Raw genomic sequence first — 22,078 nt, forward strand, 5'->3', positions numbered from 1 at the left:
GTAAGAAGGTTGTGGTCTGATCAAAGAAAACGCAGTGGTGTGTAGGGAAAAAGAAGATTAAAGAGATAAGAAGGAATAGAGAAAAGCCTTGCCTTGAAAACTAGAGCGAGTATTTTGAATTGTATTCATGCAGATAATGGAAGCCAGTGTTCAGTAACAAGAAAGAGGGGTAATGTGATCAAACCTGTGAACATTGTAAAGACGTTTGACAGCTGTTGATTGGACTAACTGTAAACGCTTACGGGAATGTAGGGGAAGACCAGACTAGAGAGTTACAGTAGTCCGAATGAGAATTTACCTTCTATACTCACCCACCTTACTCTCTTCTATACCCTCACTTAATCTTAATACATCACTAATGATATCTAATATCCTGTAATGTTAATGTCATAACAAGACTATGTAAGCCACATTGAGCCTGCAAATAGGTGGGAAAATGTGGGATACAAATGCAATAAATAAATAAAATAAATAAAAATGACTAGTGCAAAAATCAGAGGACGAAGGGAAGTAGCTGGAATAAATGGACGAACTGCACGGATTCGACAAAGAGCAAAATGAAGAAGAGCGAAGAAATACATCTATTTGGGGCTTGAAAGAGAACTCAGTCGAAAATACCCAGAATTTTGATAGTGTTTTTAAAAGAGGAGAGATGTGTAGATCATGTGAATATGGAAAACGAATAGACTCACATTTTGTTTCATTCAAGAACAGGCCTTAAGCCATAAAGACACCTGAGACAGACAAATATTAAGATGTGTGATTGAAGCTGGGCTGGAGATTCTGCAGAGCACTTGAATGTCGTCTGCATAACAAAAAGGTCTACATCTGTTATCTCAAATTATGGTGCGTAAGGGTGCAAGGAAGATATTAAAAAGAGCTGGTGAAAGAATAGAACCTTGGGGAACTCCTGAAGATGAGGAAATGAAGTTGTGGAAGTGTGATTGAAGGAAAGCTGGTAAGTACAATTAAAAAGATAACTAGTGAACCATGTGAGAACTGTCCCTGGGATCCCAATTGAAACCAGATCAAAAGCAGATGACAGATCAAGTAAAACTATAATGACTGAGCAACGTTGATCATGAGACGAACGGATGAAATCATGTAATGCTACTAACAAGGTTTCTGTACTGTGATGATGACGAAAACCAGATTGAAATGGATGTAGGATATTACTGTTTTCAAAATGTTGACGTAATTGGTCATGAACTAGCGCTGAGTGCCAAATTCTATTGGTGCCATTTTTAGAATCTAGCCCCTGGCGTTTAAGTTTAGGTGCCAAATTATAGAATGAGGAGGAATGTGTCTGTTCTGCCTTGAGAACCAGCTGAAAACAGAGAACAAAGAATTTACACTCTCAGTCCTAGATTAGGCCATGAGAGCGGATCAGATAACCTACAGGCACAGGTTCCATGCTGGCAGCATGCAATGGAATTAACAACAGGCACTCAGGGGTGGCCTGAGGGGGATCCTGAGGAATATGCAGGACCATATGCCGAGGCTCATTATGCAGCTTCATTTGCATAAGTCAGTAGGGCTGAGAAGCTGATCCAGGTGTGAAAAACATAGCTGCCAAATGACAGGGCAGACCTTGCAGGCACTCAGAAACCGCAGGCTGCAAAAGGAATGGGAGAGCTATTAAAAAGGCACTGTGTTTCATGCTGATGCTGCTTGTGCTGGCTGCAGAGAGCACGTGCTAATTCCCTGCAGTGCATGTACAGAATAACCACTGGAGTGACTCGCTGGCACCATTTTCAGTGTCATGGGCTGTGGAGTAGGGACAGCTGGGCATCCCTGCTGCCCTTGAAAACTTAGGATGAGCAGAATGAAAGCTGGTGATATGTAGGTCAGCGGAATTATGAACGTTCTGTAGTGGGGGGGGGGGGGGGGGGGGGGGAGGGGGAGCAGAAAGTTGTTTTCTTGGGAGGGTGGAGGTTTTGTTGAGACTGTGGGTGGGGGCCCAGTAGAAGGGCGGCAACTGTACCTCCTCATTTATGACAGATTTTTATACTGGCATGCGTATTTATATATCTAAAAGTATTTAATATATGTATAAATAATGGGATATATATAGTTATATTTAAATCTTTTTATTAATAGTAACAGAGCTGATACAGAGTATGCTATGAAAAGAGACCATTACAAATTATCAATGTCATAACTCCAGTCACTATACAAATTTTCCATTTTATCCCCCCCTCCTCCCTCCCTCCCCCCCCCTAATTACGTTTCAACAAATGTTATTGATGATGTAACAAAGAATGCTTCCCCCAAGTTCAATATACAATGGATCGAAAACCTTAAACAAAGCAGACTAAGCAAAAGCTGACATTAACCACATTGATAAACTTTGTGACGTGCATGAACAGTCCCTCCCCCCTCCCCCTCCCAATACTTTAATAGCTCAAGGAGCACACAGATTATGATTCTATAACCAAATTCTCCTGGCCTTATACACTATAAGACCGCATACCCCTATCGCAAAGGACTGGTAGAGGAATGGGATATATAGTTAAAGAGCCATCCCCAGATTTTCAGTGGCACTTAACACAAGGTGTCACTGAAAATGCCCTCTGACTGCCTCGACACTCTGCAGTCCAAGGGGCAAGTCAGGGAGCCACTGGTAGTTTGCAGGCGCTGGTGATATTCAGTGCTGATGCCACATAGCTAACTGGGCAAGTAGGATCCCACAAAAGGCAGCCCTGACCTTGCCCAGTTAACTATGCAAGTGCCAGCACTGCATATTGGCCAGTATCTGCGTACCTTCCAGCCCAGATATTCAATGCCAGTGCCTGTACACGGCCTGGCATTGAATATCCAGGTTAGATTCAGACTCAATGACTTTATTTCAACAATTTTTATTGATAAACCAGCATGTTGAACAAATCCATCTACATCCATATAGCGTACATTGAATCTCAGGAACATGCTATATAAGAGCAAAAAGCCATTGGCACAGAAATAATTTTCTCCCCTCCCCATCCATCTCTCCCCCCCCCCTTCCCATCCCTAGGAGAAATAAACACATCCTTAAACCATAACCAAGAATGTATTTATTTATTTATTTATTTATTTGTTGCATTTGTATCCCACATTTTCCCACCTCTTTGCAGGCTCTATGTGGCTTACAATACATCATGATTAGTGGAAGAATGCTAGAAAATAGACATTTAGTATTACAGAAGGATCTTGGTCAACATGATGATAATAAGACATAGTAATAGTATACAAGCAGATATTATAATACAGTTCTGAATATAAATGGGCGATTTGTGCATATTCACATTGGTTGATCTTTGTGGTACGCTTTATTAAAGAGATGGGTCTTCAGTAGTATGCGGAAATTCGTTCTTTCGAGATCGATTTCAAGCTGCGCGGCAACGCGTTCCATAATTGTGTGCTCAGGTAGGTAAAGTTTGACGCATGCATTAGTTTGTATTTCATACCTTTGCAGTTGGAGAAGTGCAAATCAAGGAATGTGCGGGATGATCTTTTGGCATTCCTAGGTTGTAGGTCTATCAGGTCTGACATGTAAGCTGGTGTGTCACCATGGATAATTTTGTGAACTAGTGAGCATATTTTGAACGTGATGCATTCCTTAAGTGGGAGCCAGTGTAATTTTTCTCGTAGGGGTTTAGCACTTTCATATTTTGTTTTCCCGAATATGAGTCGAGCTGCAGTGTTCTGGGCTGTTTGAAGTTTCTTGATTATTTGTTCTTTGCAGCCGGCATATAGTGCGTTACAATAGTCTAGATGACTGAGCACTATTGATTGTACCAGGTTACGGAAAACAGTCCTTGGGAAGAAAGGTCTTATTCTTTTTAACTTCCACATTGAGTGGAACATCTTCTTGGTTGTGTTTTTCGCGTGATTCTCTAGTGTTAGGTGTCGATCAATGGTGACTCCAAGAATTTGTAGGGTGTCTGAAATACGAAGGTTTAGAGTTGGTGTGTAAGCCAGACAAACTGACCACTGACTCAATGAGGCAGTAACAATAAAATCTTATGAACCTTGATCCAACCCAGTCGAGCATTCCTCCCGCCTTCCCTCTCCCCGCTTATCCCTACAGGACTCCCCCCCCTCACCCATGCCCCAAGAGGTCTGGACTCTTATAACCCCCCAGAGCAGTGGACGGAAAGCAATTTACCCTACTCTTAATCCCACCCCAGCCTCCCCCCTACAGTCTCGCTGACAGCTCAACAGGTTCAAAATAAGACTTCTTCCTCTTGATGACAAAGAAGCCAAGTAGATTCCGAATTTTCAAAAAAAGAGATTTACGTTTAAAGGAGCCTTTTACTTCCCTTGCCTCCCAAGATACTAACAGAAATACCATATTACGCCAATGCCAAAACTGAGGCGGGGAGTCAGAGGTCCAGGTCTGCAAAATACACTTCCTCGCCAGGAAACACAGTTTACAAAACATCAGTCTATTCTCTGCTGCAGGGCCTCAAAAGTCCCCTGGGCAATCCAGCACTAACTGGAGTGGGGAGCCGGCGATCCTACAAGAAAAAATTGACGCCAAATAGTCAATAATCAGGTGCCAAAATCGACTTATCTCCACACATCCCCAAAACGCATGGAAAAAAGTGTTGTTCGCTAATTTACACTTTAAAGGAGTTGGCGATGGAATACCTTCCGCCCCAAAAAGCTGAAACTGGGATAAATAAGCTCTATAATAGACACGAAAAGAGCACTCCCTATAATTAGCACTGCTAGTAAGGCGTGGTATACTCTTAATAGAAGCCAAAAAGTCCCACGAGTCCAACTTCTCCCCCACGTCCTGTTCCCATTTAAGTTCGATTTCATCTACCCCTTTGATTTTCCAGATCTCCCATAAGGCCTTATGCAACTCGGATATCGTGGGGGCACCCTTAGCAACTGTCTCAAAAAAGTCTCGAAGCTTGCCCTCACTCCAGAACCCCAGAGCCCCCAACGGCAGGGACCGAATGTAATGTTTGACCTGACAATATGCAAAAGTGTCTCCCCATCTAATACAGTCCTGGCGTTTTAATTGATTCAAAGACTTCAACCCTCCCACCACATCTAGGATATGTTCCAAGGTTTTCAATCCCGACCGCTCCCACTGAATGAAGGTCGGATTGCCTAATCCTGGGGGAAAAGCAGGGTTTCCTCTTATAGGTATCAGTTCAGTGACTTGTGGGTCCCCTCCTAACCCTTTCACCAAAAACCTCAATACTTCCCTGAGAGGGCCTAAGAGCACACTATTCCTAAAATATCTAGGAATCAAAGATCTCTCCACGTGCAGTACAGATAAGTTATATGGCGCAAGAGGTGTAAAGTAACTAGAGGAGTAGAGCCAATCTCGAACATGACGCAGGAGACATACAATATTGTAAAGTCTCATATTGGGAAGGCTCAACCCATCTTGAGACCAGTTACCCATCAAATGAGTAGAGAGGTGTGGTAGCCGTGTTAGTCCACTTTTAAAGGTAATCAATAGAAATAAAACAAAATAAAACATGGAAAAGAAAATAAGATGATACCTTTTTTATTGGACATAACTTAATACATTTCTTGATTAGCTTTCGAAGGTTGCCCTTCTTCAACAGATCGGAAATAAGCAAATGTTGGTAGGTGATAGTATATATATGTGAAACATCAAAGCATTTCAGTGACAGTCTAACAGGATGGGGGTGGATAGGTGAAAGACAGGAATAGGTGGATGAGGGACAGGGAGATATGCATGGAGATAGGAGGGTGACAAAGCAGTAGAATTTTATGGTTTATAATGAGCTAGAAAACCCAGATCTTTGTTAAGTCCTGTCTGGTGGGTGTCAAAATATTTAATCATTCTGACTTCAAAGGTCTTACATTACATTACAAAGGTCTTGTATTGTTTTAAAGTTCCCTTTCAGGATTCTTACCATGAAATCTCTGGTACAGTGTACTGGTTTTGTAAAGTGCTGCCCCACAGGGGTACTAGCATTTTGGTACTAGCATTTTTCATATGGTGTCTATGTAAATTAAATCTCTTCTTTAGTATCTGACTTGTTTCTCCAATGTAGCAGCCTTCGTTGCATTTTTTTTACACTGAATGATATATAGAAGATACACACATCCTTGAGTGGAGGAGTGGCCTAGTGGTTAGGGTGGTGGACTTTGGTCCTGAGGAACTGAGTTGGATTCCCACTTCAGGCACAGGCAGCTCCTTGTGACTCTGGGCAAGTCACTTAACCCTCCATTGCCCCATGTAAGCCGCATTGAGCCTGCCATGAGTGGGAAAGCGCGGGGTACAAATGTAACAAAAAAAAAAAAATATATATATATATATCCAGCTGCAAATTATGCCAAAACATTTCACAGGACCCCACGGTCATTCACAAAGGAAAAATATTCAACATTAAGGAATCTTTCACGTGCTCATCTTCAAATGTGGTATATATCATTCAGTGTAAAAAATGCAACAAAGGTTGCTACATTGGAGAAACAAGTCAGATGCTAAAGAAGAGATTTAGTTTACATGACAGCAGTATGCAGGTCCCAGGAGCAGTTTTAGGGGGTACTGCAGTGCACTTCAGGCAGGTGGACCCAGGCCCATCCCACCCCCCCCCCCCACCTGTTACACTTGTGGTGGTAAATGTGAGCCCTCCAAAACCCACCACAAACCCACTGTACCCACATCTAGGTGCCCCCCTTCATCCCTAAGAGCTATGGTAGTGGTGTACAGTTGTGGGGAGTGGGTTTGGGGGGGGGGGGGTTAGGGGGCACAGCACACAAGGTAAGGGAGCTATGCACCTGGGAGATTTATCTGAAGTCCACTGCAGTGCCCCCTAGAGTGTCCGGTTGGTGTCCTGGCATGTGAGGGGGACCAGTACACTACGAATGCTGGCTCCTCATAAGTACATAAGTACATAAGTAGTGCCATACTGGGAAAGACCAAAGGTCCATCTAGCCCAGCATCCTGTCACCGACAGTGGCCAATCCAGGTCAAGGGCACCTGGCACGCTCCCCAAACGTAAAAACATTCCAGACAAGTTATACCTAAAAATGCGGAATTTTTCCAAGTCCATTTAATAGCGGTCTACGGACTTGTCCTTTAGGAATCTATCTAACCCCTTTTTAAACTCCGTCAAGCTAACCGCCCGTACCACGTTCTCCGGCAATGAATTCCAGAGTCTAATTACACGTTGGGTGAAGAAAAATTTTCTCCGATTCGTTTTAAATTTACCACACTGTAGCTTCAACTCATGCCCTCTAGTCCTAGTATTTTTGGATAGCGTGAACAGTCGCTTCACATCCACCCGATCCATTCCACTCATTATTTTATACACTTCTATCATATCTCCCCTCAGCCGTCTCTTCTCCAAGCTGAAAAGCCCTAGCCTTCTCAGCCTCTCTTCATAGGAAAGTCGTCCCATCCCCACTATCATTTTCGTCGCCCTTCGCTGTACCTTTTCCAATTCTACTATATCTTTTTTGAGATACGGAGACCAGTACTGAACACAATACTCCAGGTGCGGTCGCACCATGGAGCGATACAACGGCATTATAACATCCGCACACCTGGACTCCATACCCTTCCTAATAACACCCAACATTCTATTCGCTTTCCTAGCCGCAGCAGCACACTGAGCAGAAGGTTTCAGCGTATCATCGACGACGACACCCAGATCCCTTTCTTGATCCGTAACTCCTAACGCGGAACCTTGCAAGACGTAGCTATAATTCGGGTTCCTCTTACCCACATGCATCACCATGACCAAATGACTTGGATTTGGTCGTTTCTGAGATGGGCATCCTCGGTTTCCATTATCGCCCAAAATCGGGGACGACCATCTCTAAGATTGACCTAAATGTTGAGATTTGGGCGTCCCCGACCGTATTATCGAAACAAAAGATGGACGCCCATCTTGTTTCGATAATACGGGTTTCCCTGCCCCTTCGCGGGGACGTCCTTGCAGGAAAACATGGGCGGCCCATTCGATTATGCCCCTCCATAGGATTCATCCTGTCCTGAGTGAGTGTAGTATGCCTACTTTGCCGTACTCCTAACCAGCTCTCATCTCCTTTTTTTTCCCCCAAGAGATCTGCAGTTCTGGGAGCTGATGTTCAGCAGCAGGTCCTTTCTCTACAAGCAGGTACTGATAGTTTTCAAATTTATTCTTATGACTTCACTACCATGTTCTAGTGGGAGAATGAAGCTCACACCAGGGTTGAAAACGCTTTACAACTGCAGAGCTGCCAAGTTAGACGGTTCCAGGAGAGAGAATTTTTGGCCAGTCCTGGTTTTAAACTTACAACCCAAAGCTGTGTGGTATTTGTAGTCCTGAGATCCTGTTCAAGGCTTATGAACAGTTAAGTTACTGAACTCCCCAGGTGCTACCCAGGAGTTCTACCCCGATTGTTTTACTTACCCTTTGTGCAATAGTCCGCAAGTTGACCAATAGGACTTTATTGACCCCTGATGCAGGCGGTTGTACGCCGAAACACGGCCCGTGTCGGGTCTTTGTCATTTTAAAGGACTACATTTTTCTCAATCCTGAAGGCCCAGTGTTTGCTTTTTTTTGTTTGCTTGGTTGTATTTGTATGCTGTTTCCCCTCTCTTTTGTGACTGGTACTAGTCCTGATTCTAACCATTCAAATCAGTGGTTACAGGCCACATAATGCATCAGGATGAGGGTGGCAAAAATCTCCCTCCTGGAACTGGGGTGGTCTGGAAGCTCTGGTTCAACTGCAGTACATGTAAACCAAACAGTAATAGTCAGAATGCTAGGGATCATCCCGAGTGCTATTGCTCACTTTTATTTTTACAATAAAAAGTCACTTCTGATGGACCGCAAGGACTTACTGTATTTTTCGGACCATAAGACGCACCTAGGTTTTAGAGGAGGGAAATAGGAAAAATTTTTTTTTCCTTTTTCCCTCCTCTAAAACCTAGGTGCTCCGGTGCGTCTTGTCCAAATCCCTCCCTCCGAGTTCGGGATCGCCCTCCCCCCGGCCCTGTCACCACTTCTCCCTACTCACGCGATCTTCCCTGGTGGTCTAGTGACGTCGGGGCAGGAAAGAGCCCCCTCTTTCCTGCCCAGCGCGCTGCTCTCCATCCTCCTGTATGCATTGCTGCCTGACGGTCTCAGCGAGATTCAAAATGGCCGCCGAGAATTGAAGTCTCGGCGGCCATTTTGAATCTCGCCGAGACCGTCAGGCTGCATACAGGAGGATGGAGAGCAGCGCGCTGGGCAGGAAAGAGGTGGCTCTTTCTTGCCCCGACGTCACTAGACCACCAGGGAAGATCGCATGAGTAGGGAGAAGTGGTGACAGGGCCGGGGGGGGGGGGGGGAGGAGGTAACCCTGACGGCGATCCGGAACTCGGAGGGCGGGCGGCCAGCCAGCCAGCCAAATCTACCTTCGGACTATAAGACGCACCCCCCATTTTCCTCCCAAATTTTGGGGGAAAAAAGTGCGTCTTATAGTCCGAAAAATACGGTAAATAATAAAATGTGCAGTAATACAATATAAGTCCACACTCTTCACAGTGCCCCCAATATCTTTAAAGAAAACTGATTACGGAGGAAAGACCTCAGTGGCCGCATATATCCAATAGAGCCAAAAATACTCAAAGGAATATGGCAAGCCTCTCAATAGCTCCACTATCATCAGTCAAGAAAACCTCCTTATGTCTATCAATATCATTCAATATCTATCGCTTTTAACAACAAATAATTAAATATACTGCATCGCTGTAAATAGCCGCACATATTTTTATTTATATATTTTTTTTTTTGTTACATTTGTACCCCGCGCTTTCCCACTCATGGCAGGCTCAATGCGGCTTACATGGGGCAATGGAGGGTTAAGTGACTTGCCCAGAGTCACAAGGAGCTGCCTGTGCCTGAAGTGGGAATTGAACTCAGTTCCTCAGGACCAAAGTCCACCACCCTAACCACTAGGCCACTCCTCCACTGTTGCTACTATTTGAGATTCTACATGGAATGTTGCTACTATTGGAGATTCTACATGGATTGTTGCTATTCCACTAGCAACATTCCATGTAGAAGTCGGCCCTTGCAGATCACCAATGTGGCCGCGCAGGCTTCTGCTTCTGTGAGTCTGACGTCCTGCACGTACGTGCAGGACGTCAGACTCACAGAAACAGGAGCCTGCACAGCCTTCTACATGGAATGTTACTAGTGGAATAGCAACATTCCATGTAGAATCTCCAATAATATCTATTTTATTTTTCTTACATTTGTACCCTGCGCTTTCCCACTCATGGCAGGCTCAATGCAGCTTACATGGGGCAATGGAGGGTTAAGTGACTTGCCCAGAGTCACAAGGAGCTGCCTGTGCCTGAAGTGGGAATTGAACTCAGTTCCCCAGGACCAAAGTCCACCACCCTAACCACTAGGCCACTCCTCCACTGTTGCTACTATTTGAGATTCTACATGGAATGTTGCTATTCCACTAGCAACATTCTATGTAGAAGTCGGCCCTTGCAGATCACCAATGTGGCCGCGCAGGCTTCTGCTTCTGTGAGTCTGACGCAGGACGTCAGACTCACAGAAACAGAAGCCTGCGCAGCCTTCTACATGGAATGTTGCTAGTGGAATAGCAACATTCCATGTAGAATCTCCAATAGTAGCAACAGTGCCTGCAGCGCTTCCACACAGAGATGAGAGGCGCTGTCAGGTCAATGCAGGGGGCCCGGCACGGAGGAGGGTGGGAGCGACGGCGAGGATGGGGAGGGAGGGTGGAGGTTGGTGCGCGCGATGTTCGTTTCCAGGCGGCAGCGTCCAACAGTGACTCCGACTCCGTTTCCCTCTCTGTTCCGCCCTCTGACGTCATCACGTCTTGACGCGAGGGCGGGACAGAGAGGGAAGTCTCTACTGCGCATTTGCAGGTGAGTTGGTCACTTGCCGTTTATATGTTTGATAAGCCTTTAATGGAAGAAGTAACTAACTTGTTAGTCTCACTCACACACACAAGGATTGACTCGGGCTGCACATACTGCAGCGGGACATATTTATCCACTCCTACCCTAGCTGAGATAATATTTAACCATCTCTCTAACCTCACGTGCAACTTTCTTCAAATCAGTCACCTTACTTTCAAATTCTTCCTACTTTCTTACTCATCTATATGTTACAACTTTGCCTTACCCTTCACTACCAATTATAATGTTCTATTACGTATTGTGTTGTCATTACAAGTAGTATACCATGCCATATTTTGTATTGTTACTTGAATATTTTTACTGCTGTAATTGCCTGTTGCTCATGTTTGATCTATTCTTACTGTACACCGCCTTGAGTGAATTCCTTCAAAAAGGCGGTAAATAAATCCTATCTATATATCTATATCTATCTATCTATCTATCTATCTATCTATCCATCTATATATATATATATATATATATATATATATAGTTAGATGGTGACATCTCAAAGGCTGTATGGAGCCGTCCATTTCGCCTGAATAGGCTTCTTCAGGAGCGCAGCCATTAACATTACAATAATATTGCAGTGCTAAAGCGCAAAAACTGTGAAGAGTGAACATTAATATACATCCAAAACCTAGTGTACCGACTGCTCCTCTTAATACAATAATCGTACCTACTAACGGGTGCCTGTTCTTACACCCCAACTGCATGAAAATGCAAAATGGTGCAGAAGAATATAAAAGATGCCAATAATTCAGAAAACCCCACAGTGTTCTTTAAAGATATTGTGGGTACTGTGAATAGTGTGGACTTATTCTTACGCTATACAGCAGCGTTACACATTTCAGCCATCTTCCTGGTATTTTTCAAAGCTGTCCAGAAAGATAGGCAACAGTGACCTCTGGTGGCCAATAGGTATAGTTTTTGAATTACATTGCCCATCTACTCTGCTTTGTTGGTCTGATTGAATATTTGAAGATCATTAGAGTTCCACTTTTCAGCTGAAAAGCGTGCAGCGCAAGGCAGTGGGGCTGTAGTTTACATGACATGTTTGCATCCATGCTTGCTTTACCTCTGGTCAAATAAATGTCCTGATTGCTGGAAATGTTTTCTGGTTTATTGCTATTTCTGGTTTCTATTTGGACAGGCTTTTAAATGCCAGGGTAAAAGGTTAGGTTCATGCTGGTCTTCCCATCTGTGAAACCTACTTTATAAAGGTTTTCTCCCATTTTCTGTTTATGAGAAGAATGCTCGGTAAATAAGGATATAACTGTTATGACACCAACTCCCTCAGTCCATTCCAAAATAACAAAATGTCCAGAGGTCCTCCCTAAATACTTACATAGTAACATAGTAGATGATGGCAGAAAAAGACCTGCATGGTCCATCCAGTCTGCCCAACAAGTTAAATTCATATGTGTATACCTTACCTTGATTTGTACCTGTGTTTTTCAGGGCACAGACCGTATAAGTCAGCCCAGCAGGATTCCCCGCCTCCCAACCACCAGTTCCGCCTCCCATCACCAGCTCTGCCACAGACCGTATAAGTCTGCCCAGCACTATCCCCTCCTCCCAACCACCAGCCTGACATTTGTTCCTCAACACTTTACGACTTTAATTCTATAGAGCCTCTCTGATGCTTTGCTCAGGGTCAGCATGTTGCTACCTTCAGGAGAATGTGTATATGGAGCCGCTTGTAAAGGGAGTGAAGGGAAAGCAGCACTGAGTAGGGGGGAGTCCGTGAGAAGGATGCATGGGGCAGCTGTAGCATCAGGCCTGAGGAGCCCCTTAATCCTTCCTTCACCTAAGCAGAGATAGGGCCAGCCCTGAGCAAAAGGGAGAGGCTATAGCTTGCCAAGGTCTCCTGTGGGATAGAGTCCATGCAAGATAAACTGACAGCTTCATGCTGTGATAACCTCAGCTGGGATGCTTGTTCCGACCTGAAGCGGAGCTGTGGCGAGGAGGGGGGGGGGGGGGGGGAAGAAGCTACATCTTAAAGTTCGGAGTTCAATGGAAAACAAATATAAGCAGATGCTGCAGTGTGGCAGGAGGTGTACGCAGTCGGTGAGGGAGGTGGGGAGAGAGAAGGGCAGCAGTAATAAGTGATGCATCTGCCGTATTTCATCTGAGCCTTGAATAGCTTTGTGGAGGAGTTGCCGCAGTGCTAGAACAGAAGAACTTGTCACACTGATTATAAGTTGCCAGAGGAACAAATGCTGAATATCTCTTACTTTTTAAGGAGAGTGTTAAGAGTTCAATTGAAATCATCAAGTTTCTTTTAAGGTGTCTTCAAAATCAGTTTATTAAACCCAGTTGCTAAGCAGTACAGAGTCACTCCAAAGGAAATCTTACATCATTCCCCTTGCGGCTGAAAAGCATCACTTCATCTCCCACACCCCAATATGAATTCACTGACCACAGTCTAAAGTCATGTGGTTGCTATGTTAGGCCACTTAACGTACAGAAATAAGGGTCATCCAGTGAGAGCGTCCACTGGACCAACCTACATCATGGGTTTAGCGGTCAGTGATGTTGTGGTTCTCTCCTGATGCTGAAAGTGCAGTTCCCAAGCTTCCAGGCCACACAGGTTCCCCTTCTTTCTCCAGAGTCAGTATTGCAGCTAAAACTCTGTCCTATGGTGTATTCTGAAACAACTCTGATCCTCGAGCTTCGCAAGCTTTTCAGGAAATTCACGATAAATATGTATGAGATGCATTTGCATACGCTATGCAAAATGTATCTCGTGCATATTCATTGTGAATATCTTGAAAACCCAACCTGCTTGTGGCACCCAGGGACTTGAGTAGCCTAGATCTGTTTTTAAATGTAATTGGTCTCCCTGCAATAAATTGGAAGAAAATGGGATTTTTAACATACCTGCCAAATTTGGATGTTGCAAACCAAGAAATCTGAATTGAAACTCCCCAAATGCTGGCTGCCATTTGGTAGAACATAGAGCTTGGTAGTACCCTTGCCAGAGCCCACACAGTGAACGGGAGGTGGTTGGAAATAGGGAGGGAGAAGCTTAGATAACAGCTTGTCTTGCTCATCACTGCAGGTTCGCAGAATGACTGGTGCTCTGGTGGCTGTTGGCCAGGGAAGGTTAGCAGCACACCAGGTCAAGGAAATTCTGGAGACAAGAGATCCGCAGGCGTTTCCAAATAATACCATCGCACCACCAGACGGACTTTTCCTCAAACATGTGGCATATGATGAAACTGGTAAGTAACATAGAGGGGGCATAATCGAACGGCGGTGGCCATCTCCGGAGCCAGCGCCAAAAGTGGGCGGAGCCAACTGTATTTTCGAAAAAGATGGCCAGCCATCTTTTTCTTCGCTAATACGGTTGGGCCCGGCCAAATGTCAGAGATCGCTGTGTTTGAGATGGCCGGCATCGGTTTTCGGCCATAATGGAAAATAATGCCGGCGATCTCAAACCCGGCCAAATCCAAGGCATTTGGTCGTGGGAGGAGCCAGCATTTGTAGTGTACTGGCCCCCCTGACATGCCGGGACACCAACCGGGCACCCTGGGGGGGCACTTCTAAAAATTAAAAAATAAATAAAAAATAGCTCCCAGGTACATAGCTCCCTTCCCTTGGTTGTTTAGCCCCCCAAATCCCCCCCCCCAACCCACTGCCCACAACTGTACACCATTACTATAGCCCTAAGGGGGTGAAGGGGGGCACCTACATGTGGGTACAGTGGGTTTTGGGTGGGTTTTGGAGGGCTCCCATTTACCACCACAAGTGTGACAGGTAGGGGGAGGATGAGCCTGGGTCCACCTGTCTGAAGTACACTGCACCCACGAAAAACTGTTCCAGGGACCTGCATACTGTTCTAGGGAGTTGGGTATGACATTTGAGGCTGGCATAGAGGCTGGCAAAAAAATTTGGGGTTTTTTTTGGGTGAGAGGGGGTTGGTGACCACTGGGGGAGTAAGGGGAGGTCATCCCCGATTCCCTCCGGTACTCAGTTGGGGCTCTTTTTTGAAGCTCGGTTGTGAAAAAAAAGGGACCAAGTAAAGCCGGCGAAATGCTCGTCAAGCCTGGCTTTTTTTTCCATTATCATGCGAAGCCGGCCATCTCGTGACCATGCCCCCATCCCGCCCCCATCCCGCCTTCACTACCCTACCGACACGCCCCCTTGATGTTTCGCCGGCTCCGCAACGGAAAGCAGTTGAACCTGGCCAAAATCGGCTTTTGATTATACCTAAGTGCATCACGTTGCATTTCTTCGCATTGAATTTTAATTGCCAAACCTTAGACCATTCTTCTAGCTTCCGTAGATCCTTTTTCATGTTTTCCACTCCCTCCCAGGTGTCCACTCTGTTACAAATCTTAGTATCATCCGCAAAAAGGCAAACTTTACTTTCTAACCCTTCGGCAATGTCACTCACAAACATATTGAACAGAATCGGCCCCAGCACCGATCCCTGAGGCACTCCACTACTCACCTTTCCCTCATCTGAGCAAATTCCATTAACCACCACCCTCTGGCGTCTGTCCGTCAACCAGTTCCTAATCCAGTTCACCATGTGGGGTCCTATCTTCAGCCCGTCAAGTTTATTCAAGAGCCTCCTGTGGGGAACCGTGTCAAAAGCTTTGCTGAAATCTAAGTAGATTACATCTGTAGCACATCACTGATTCAATTCTCCAGTCACCAAGTCAAAGAATTCAATGAGATTCGTTTGGCACGATTTACCTTTGGTAAAACCATGTTGTCTCGGATCCTGCAACTTATTGGCTTCCAGGAAATTCACTATCCTTTCCTTCAGCATCGCTTCCATTACTTTTCCAATAACCGAAGTGAGGCTTACCGGCCTGTAGTTTCCAACTTCTTCCCTATCAGCACTTTTGTGAAGAGGGACCACATCCGTCGTTCTCCAGTCCCACGGAACCTCTCCCGTCTCCAAGGATTTATTAAACAAATCTTTAAGAGGGCCCGCCAGAACCTCTCTGAGCTCCTTCAATATCCTGGGGTGGAACCTCTCTCTTCTTTTCCAACTTTTGAATGTCTGCGATCAGATCTTTATCTAGTTCCTCTATTTGTGTCGGGGGGTCTGTAGACAACACCCACGTGGACAGAGGTTCTATCCTCTCTTTTTAAGGTGATCCATATCGCTTCTTCCTTTCCCCAGGTCCCTGTCATTTCAGTCACCTCAATATCATTTCTCACATACAGAGCTACTCCTCCACCTTTACGACCATCTCTATCCTTCCTAAATAGATTACAGCCTGGTATGTTTGCATCCCATTCATGGAAACCATTGAGCCACGTCTCTGTGATTGCAACAATGTCTAAGTCTGCCTCCAACATCAGGGCTTGAAGGTCATGAACTTTATTGCTTAGACTGCGAGCATTTGTGGTCATCGCTTTCCATCTACATTTCCTGGTATGTGTTTCAACATTAGTGATTTGGGGGTGTCTTTTCTCTTTGGGTACCTTCATATTTTTTTGTTCCACTTTCATTGCTTTTTCTTCTGCCTCAGTTCTGTTTTCAGGAGCATCATAGTGCTGTAATGGAGCAAAAGAATTCTGTAGGGGCAACACTTGTGAGGGCGGATGCTTCTGTGTCACATAACGAAGTCTGCCTGAGCCTACCGTGAACCATCTATTTTTAGGTGGTTTTATCCTTTGAGGCAGGGGTGTGAATTTGGCTTGATTCTGTGCAGTATGATTTTGTGCAGTCTTAGAAGTTGCTTTAAGTGCATCTAATTCCTGCTTTACTGAGCTCCTGTTTTAAACTAGCGAGCTGATGACAGATAGGACAAGCCTTAAGTCTCCAGATGATTGGCCTTGAAACTAAAGCACCACAATTATTACAGAGGATAAGAGTCATCCTGATCTGTTGGAATGGGTATGAACAGGTATGCTATGATGGGGTTAACAGTGTGCAAGATTAACTTTACTCCTCAGCCACACACAGATTTGACCCAGAACCGAACCCAGATTCTCCGGGCACCAGACTGATCCTTTCTAAGCGATATGTTTAAAGCAGATAAATGGCCAGAATAAAAAACCCCTGGTACCTTCCGTGAAAGCAAACATTGCCTAATCCTTAGCAGTACTAGAGTCACTGCTGATGCAGTGTGGTCACCCAGTAATGATTCCAAGCTGTATCGCATTAACACATCATCAGTGGCTGCCCTTCACTTCAACGTGTTTTAGAATTTGGGAAAAAAAAGATATGCCAGGTGGTACAATCACAGTAAGCAGAGCAGCAAGACTCCCTGACAGCATTTCTGTATTAGAGAGAACTCCACGAAGCCTTTGCCTACCTGAAACAACAACTATTACTAATCATTTCTATAGCACTAGTAGATGTACACATTATATGTAGGTACTTTCTGTGTCCCTAGAGGGCTCACAAACTAAGTTTTTTTTTTGTTTTTGTTTTTTTTACCTGGGGCAATGGAAGGTTAAGGAGCTGCAGTGGGAATTGAACCCAAGTTGCCGGGATCAAAGCCCGCTGCGCCAGTGGCGTTCCCAAGGGGGCGGACAACCGGGGCGGCGCCCTGCCCCCCCCCCCCCCGGGTGCAGCACCCCTCCCCCAATGCATCGCGGACCCCCCCCCCCCCCCGGGTGCAGCACCCCCCCCCACGATGCAGCGCGGACCCCCCCCTGGGTGCACGCCACTGGGGGGGGTGCCGCAGCGCGCCTGCTCAGAGTTCCCTGACTTTGCGTGTTCGCTGCAGCTCCCTCTGACCCGGAACAGGAAGTAACCTGTTCCAGAGCAGAGCAGAGGGAGCTGCAGCGAACGCGCGAAGTCAGCGAACTCAGAGCAGGCGCGCGCTGCGGCACCCCCCCAGCGGCGTGCACCCGGGGCGGACCGCCCCCCCCTTGGTACGCCACTGCGCTGCGCTAACCATTAGGCCACTCCTCCCTTACAAGAAGAAACGATGTTTTTCTGCATGTGTCCTGGAGCTGGTGGAGTTGGCCTCCCAAGAAAAGGCTGTTATAAAAAGTAGACCAATACACATATATAAAAACAAAGAAATAATTTATTCAAACCAAGATAAAAGCAGTACCCGATGTGGCTGTTAACAAGCACAGCTTTTTTTGAAGGGGTATGTTTCTCACCCCTGATTTTTAGTTTTACCCCTGACGCAGCCTGAGGGTGAAACGTGGCCACGTCGGGCACTGTTTTTATCTTGGTTTGAATAAATTATTTCTTTGTTTTTATATATGTGTATCGGTCTACTTTTTATAACAGACTTTTATGTAGCAAGTAGACTGTTGCCTTTTTTGTTTTTCTTTTTATCTCCCAAGAAAAGGGAAACAAGTTGCCTTGCTGAGCAGGAAGATACCTAGATCTTCTTACATGTGTGATACAACTGCCTGAATTAGAGAAACTTACATGCATGCTTTTCTGAATGCAAACTCCGCCGGATTATCAAAGCAAAAGTACGCAGGAATTCTGACTGGGGGAATTACTCCAGGAAGGCTGGGTGCACATTTCCATCTGTTACATAGTAACATAGTAGATGACGGCAGAAAAAGACCTGCACGGTCCATCCAGTCTGCCCAACAAGACAACTCATGTGTGCTACTTTTTGTGTATACCCTACTTTGATTTGTACCTATGCTCTTCAGGGCACAGACCGTATAAGTCTGCCCAGCACTATCCCCGCCTCCCAACCACCGGCTCTGGCACAGACCGTATAAGTCTGCCCGGTGGTTGGGAGGCGGGGCTGGTGGTTGGGAGGCGGGGATAGTTCTGGGCAGACTTATATGGTCTGTGCCCTGAAGAGCATAGGTACAAATCAAAGTAGGGTATACACAAAAAGTAGCACACATGAGTTGTCTTGTTGGGCAGACTGGATGGACCGTGCAGGTCTTTTTCTGCCGTCATCTACTATGTTACTATATGTTATTTGGTTCACAATTTTTCTGATGTAAAATATAGGTGTGCTTTAAAAAATCCAGGAATATGTGCCCAGCTGTAAAGCCCGGTTCACATCTTTCAGTTAGTTTTGTGCCTTGTGAACCATTCTGGCATGGAATGTGTGTTGTAAGTAAGAAATTTCACAAATATATATAAACTAGCAGGGAAAAGGTAGCTGACGGGCACCTTTTCAACACAATTTGTTGGTCCCTGAAGCAGACTGGCGAAACACTGGCCACGGACAGCATACTGATGCATGGCACAGTCTTCAGTTACGTTTTTGAAACATTTCTTCACGTGTTTTACATTTAGAATTCACTTATGAAGGAGGTTTTTTTGCCTATGATTGTTTTATGTACTAGAGGTGCAGTGTGCACCAAAGCGTTCTGAGGCTTTTCCCCCCCTTGATTTTCGCTAGTTTGTACATGTTTGTAAAGTTTTTTGGTTATTGATACACTTCACATTCTCCACTGGTTTTGAATAGGTAAGTAAGAAATGCAGTATAACATAAACAATAAATACACATCCAGGCTATCCATGCGCAACTTTACCTGCACTTAGGTTGGACAATTTATACAAGCCTGTCTCTGAAAGCCATCCTCTCAAACGTTCGTATCGCATGGGTCTTCTCTCACACCACCAACTGGATAAAACCCATAAAATACAGGAAAGCAAGAAGGAAAGAAAAAGGATTTAACCTGTTTTTGTTTTTCTTCTTTACAGATTTGAAGACTGATGAGAACATAACAGTTAGCTAAAAGGTGGCTATTTGTGGGCTTGGTATTTTTTAATAAATAGACTGTGTAGATAATTATGTCTCCCGAGTGCTGAAAAATGTGTCATTTCACTGCTAGAAATTGACTTGTAAATGGTTTTATAAGAATAATTTGACTACCTGATAGTAGAGTACATTGTAAATAAACATGCTATGTTTACTGTTACATGGTGTGGTGTGTATGACCTTCTCGTGTCTCGTATAATAACTTAAATTTCAGTGGTACTTTACATCTATAAAGAATCCCGATCACCCTCATTATCTGCTTTCAGCCACACAGGTTGCACTTGAGATCCCGTCACCCTATAAACCCACATTGCTGGATATGGTACTTTAGGGCAGTGTTGCCCAAGTCCGGTCCTGGAGAACTCCTCGCCAGTCAGGTTTTCAGGATATCCACAATGAATATGCATGAACTTGATTTGCATACACTGCCTCTATTATATACTAATTAGCTGATGTTCTGCACACATTTCACTGTCTTGGTTTATGGAAGGACCTCCATTACGGAGTGAAAGATTCAGACAAATCAAAGATATATGCTACTTTCTTGAAAGCAGAAGATGGCGAAATTGCCTGTCATGGCAGGAAGACTTTAGTTTTATGGAGAAGAGATATTTAAATTATGAAGTGAATTGTTCAAAGTGGATCATGTAAAATATATATTACATTCACGGACTGGCTAATTAAATAATAAAAACAAAAATCTCCACCAAAGCAAAGAACTTTACAGGAGAAGGAGGATAACAGAATAGGAGCAAGATAACAGCTAAGTTCTGAGCAGATAGTCTCAGACAGAGAGATTATTACTAATTTAACTGTAGCGTTCTGTGCACAAGTCCAGCATTGAATCAGTGAGGGCCAAATATTCAAACTCCTAAATGTATGCGCCTAAGCTAAGCGTCTAATTTTGTGCCTAAGTTTTTCGACTGACAATTCATCTTAATTTAGGGCCTTAAAAGTTATGTTTATAAATGTAGACCTGCTATTAGATTTATGAGCCGCACTGAAAATCAGTGCCAAGCGCCTACCTTTTTTTTCCTCTCCTAAATCCGCGCCTGTTGCCTCTGTTTATGCTCTTAAATTTAAGAATTGAGTAAAATGTTTAGTATAAATTTAGGCACTCGATCCTTGTAACGTTTTTCAAATAGGCCAATTTAGCAGCAATTACTTCATTTTACTCAATTATTCACTGGCTCCTGGTCGAAGCCCGTATTATGTTTAAGCTCGGTGGCTTATTGTTTAAGATATTACACGGTGATATCCCTGGTTATACGTCATCACTGATATGTAGGCCTACTTTTACAAGGTCTCATATGTCAGTTTAATATGTTAACATTTCGCAGCCCTAAGGGTGTGCGCTATTGGAAAATATTTCAGACAGTATTCTCTTATCAAGCAGTTGTCCTTTGGTCGTCATTTCTGGATACAATTAGATCTCCATTTAGTTTTGAACTTTTCAAGAAATCAGTGAAAACTTATTTATTTCAAAAGTATGTATTGAGTATTGTTAATAACAAACACATTCAGGCATGATCCTAGATGTATGATCTAGCACTCTTTATGTAATCTGCTTAGAACTAAGGGGCCCTTTTTCTTAAAGGGTTGCCGTGCTGTAACCCGGAAACTACCACCGGCCCAATGCAGCCGCCCGTGGTAGTTCCACCTCGAGCACACGCCAAATCCGGTGCTACGGAAAATAAGTCTGTAATTTCTAGCGTGGCGCTAACCCGGTAGTAATCGCTGCCCGGTTACTGTGGGAGCTAGTGCATCCCCCCCCCCGCCACACACACACACATGGTCACTTGGTAAGAATAATCTTACCGCATGGTCATGTCTTTTTTAGGGGCTTTTTATCCGCTGTGGTAAAAGGGGCCCCCGCCATTACCGCAAAACCCTTTTTACCACAGCTTGGTTAATGGACCCCTAAATTTGGTAACAGTGGAATATAAGAACAGTAACTGAAACTATAGCTTTCAAAGGAGCTCTTTCACTACAGCTTAGCGAGGATTAATGGACATTAGCGTGTGCTAAGTGCCATGTGGCCTATAGGTATAAAATAGGATTAACAGCATTTAGTACTCACTAACGGACATTAGCACAAGCTAAACCTTTTCCGTAGATGGGAAGGCGGTAGAACTAGAGGACATGAAATGAGGTTGAAGGGGGGCAGACTCAAGAAAAATGTCAGGAAGTATTTTTTCACGGAGAGAGTGGTGGGTACTTGGAATGCCCTCCCACGGGAGGTGGTGGAGATGAAAACGGTAAGGGAATTCAAAAATGCGTGGGATAAACATAAAGGAATCCTGTTCAGAAGGAATGGTTCCTCAGAAGCTTAGCCAAGATTGGGAGGCGGGCCTGGTGTTTGGGAGGCGGGGCTAGTGCTGGGCAAGACTTCTACGGTCTGTGCCCTGAGGATGGCGGATACAAATCAAGGTCAGGTATACACATAAAGTAGCACATATGAGTTTATCTTGTTGGGCAGACTGGATGGACCGTAAAGGTCTTTCTCTGCCATCAT

At 44.7% G+C, this 22,078-nt stretch overlaps 1 protein-coding gene across 3 annotated transcripts in view; it reads left to right on the forward strand.

Moving 5' to 3' along the window:
* PUSL1 (pseudouridine synthase like 1) overlaps positions 1-19,689 on the forward strand; it is a 91,594-nt gene extending 71,905 nt beyond the window's left edge. For all 3 annotated transcript variants that reach the window (XM_030222640.1, XM_030222638.1, XM_030222641.1), the window contains 3 exons: positions 8,045-8,099; positions 13,956-14,118; positions 19,506-19,689. In XM_030222640.1, coding sequence (XP_030078500.1) covers positions 8,045-8,099; positions 13,956-14,118; positions 19,506-19,540 — 253 coding nt within the window. In that variant the 3' untranslated portion in view covers positions 19,541-19,689. The remainder of the gene's footprint in view (positions 1-8,044; positions 8,100-13,955; positions 14,119-19,505) is intronic.
* Positions 19,690-22,078: the final 2,389 nt, after the last annotated feature.

Source organism: Microcaecilia unicolor, chromosome 13, assembly GCF_901765095.1.
Source record: "Microcaecilia unicolor chromosome 13, aMicUni1.1, whole genome shotgun sequence".
Taxonomy (NCBI): domain Eukaryota; kingdom Metazoa; phylum Chordata; class Amphibia; order Gymnophiona; family Siphonopidae; genus Microcaecilia; species Microcaecilia unicolor.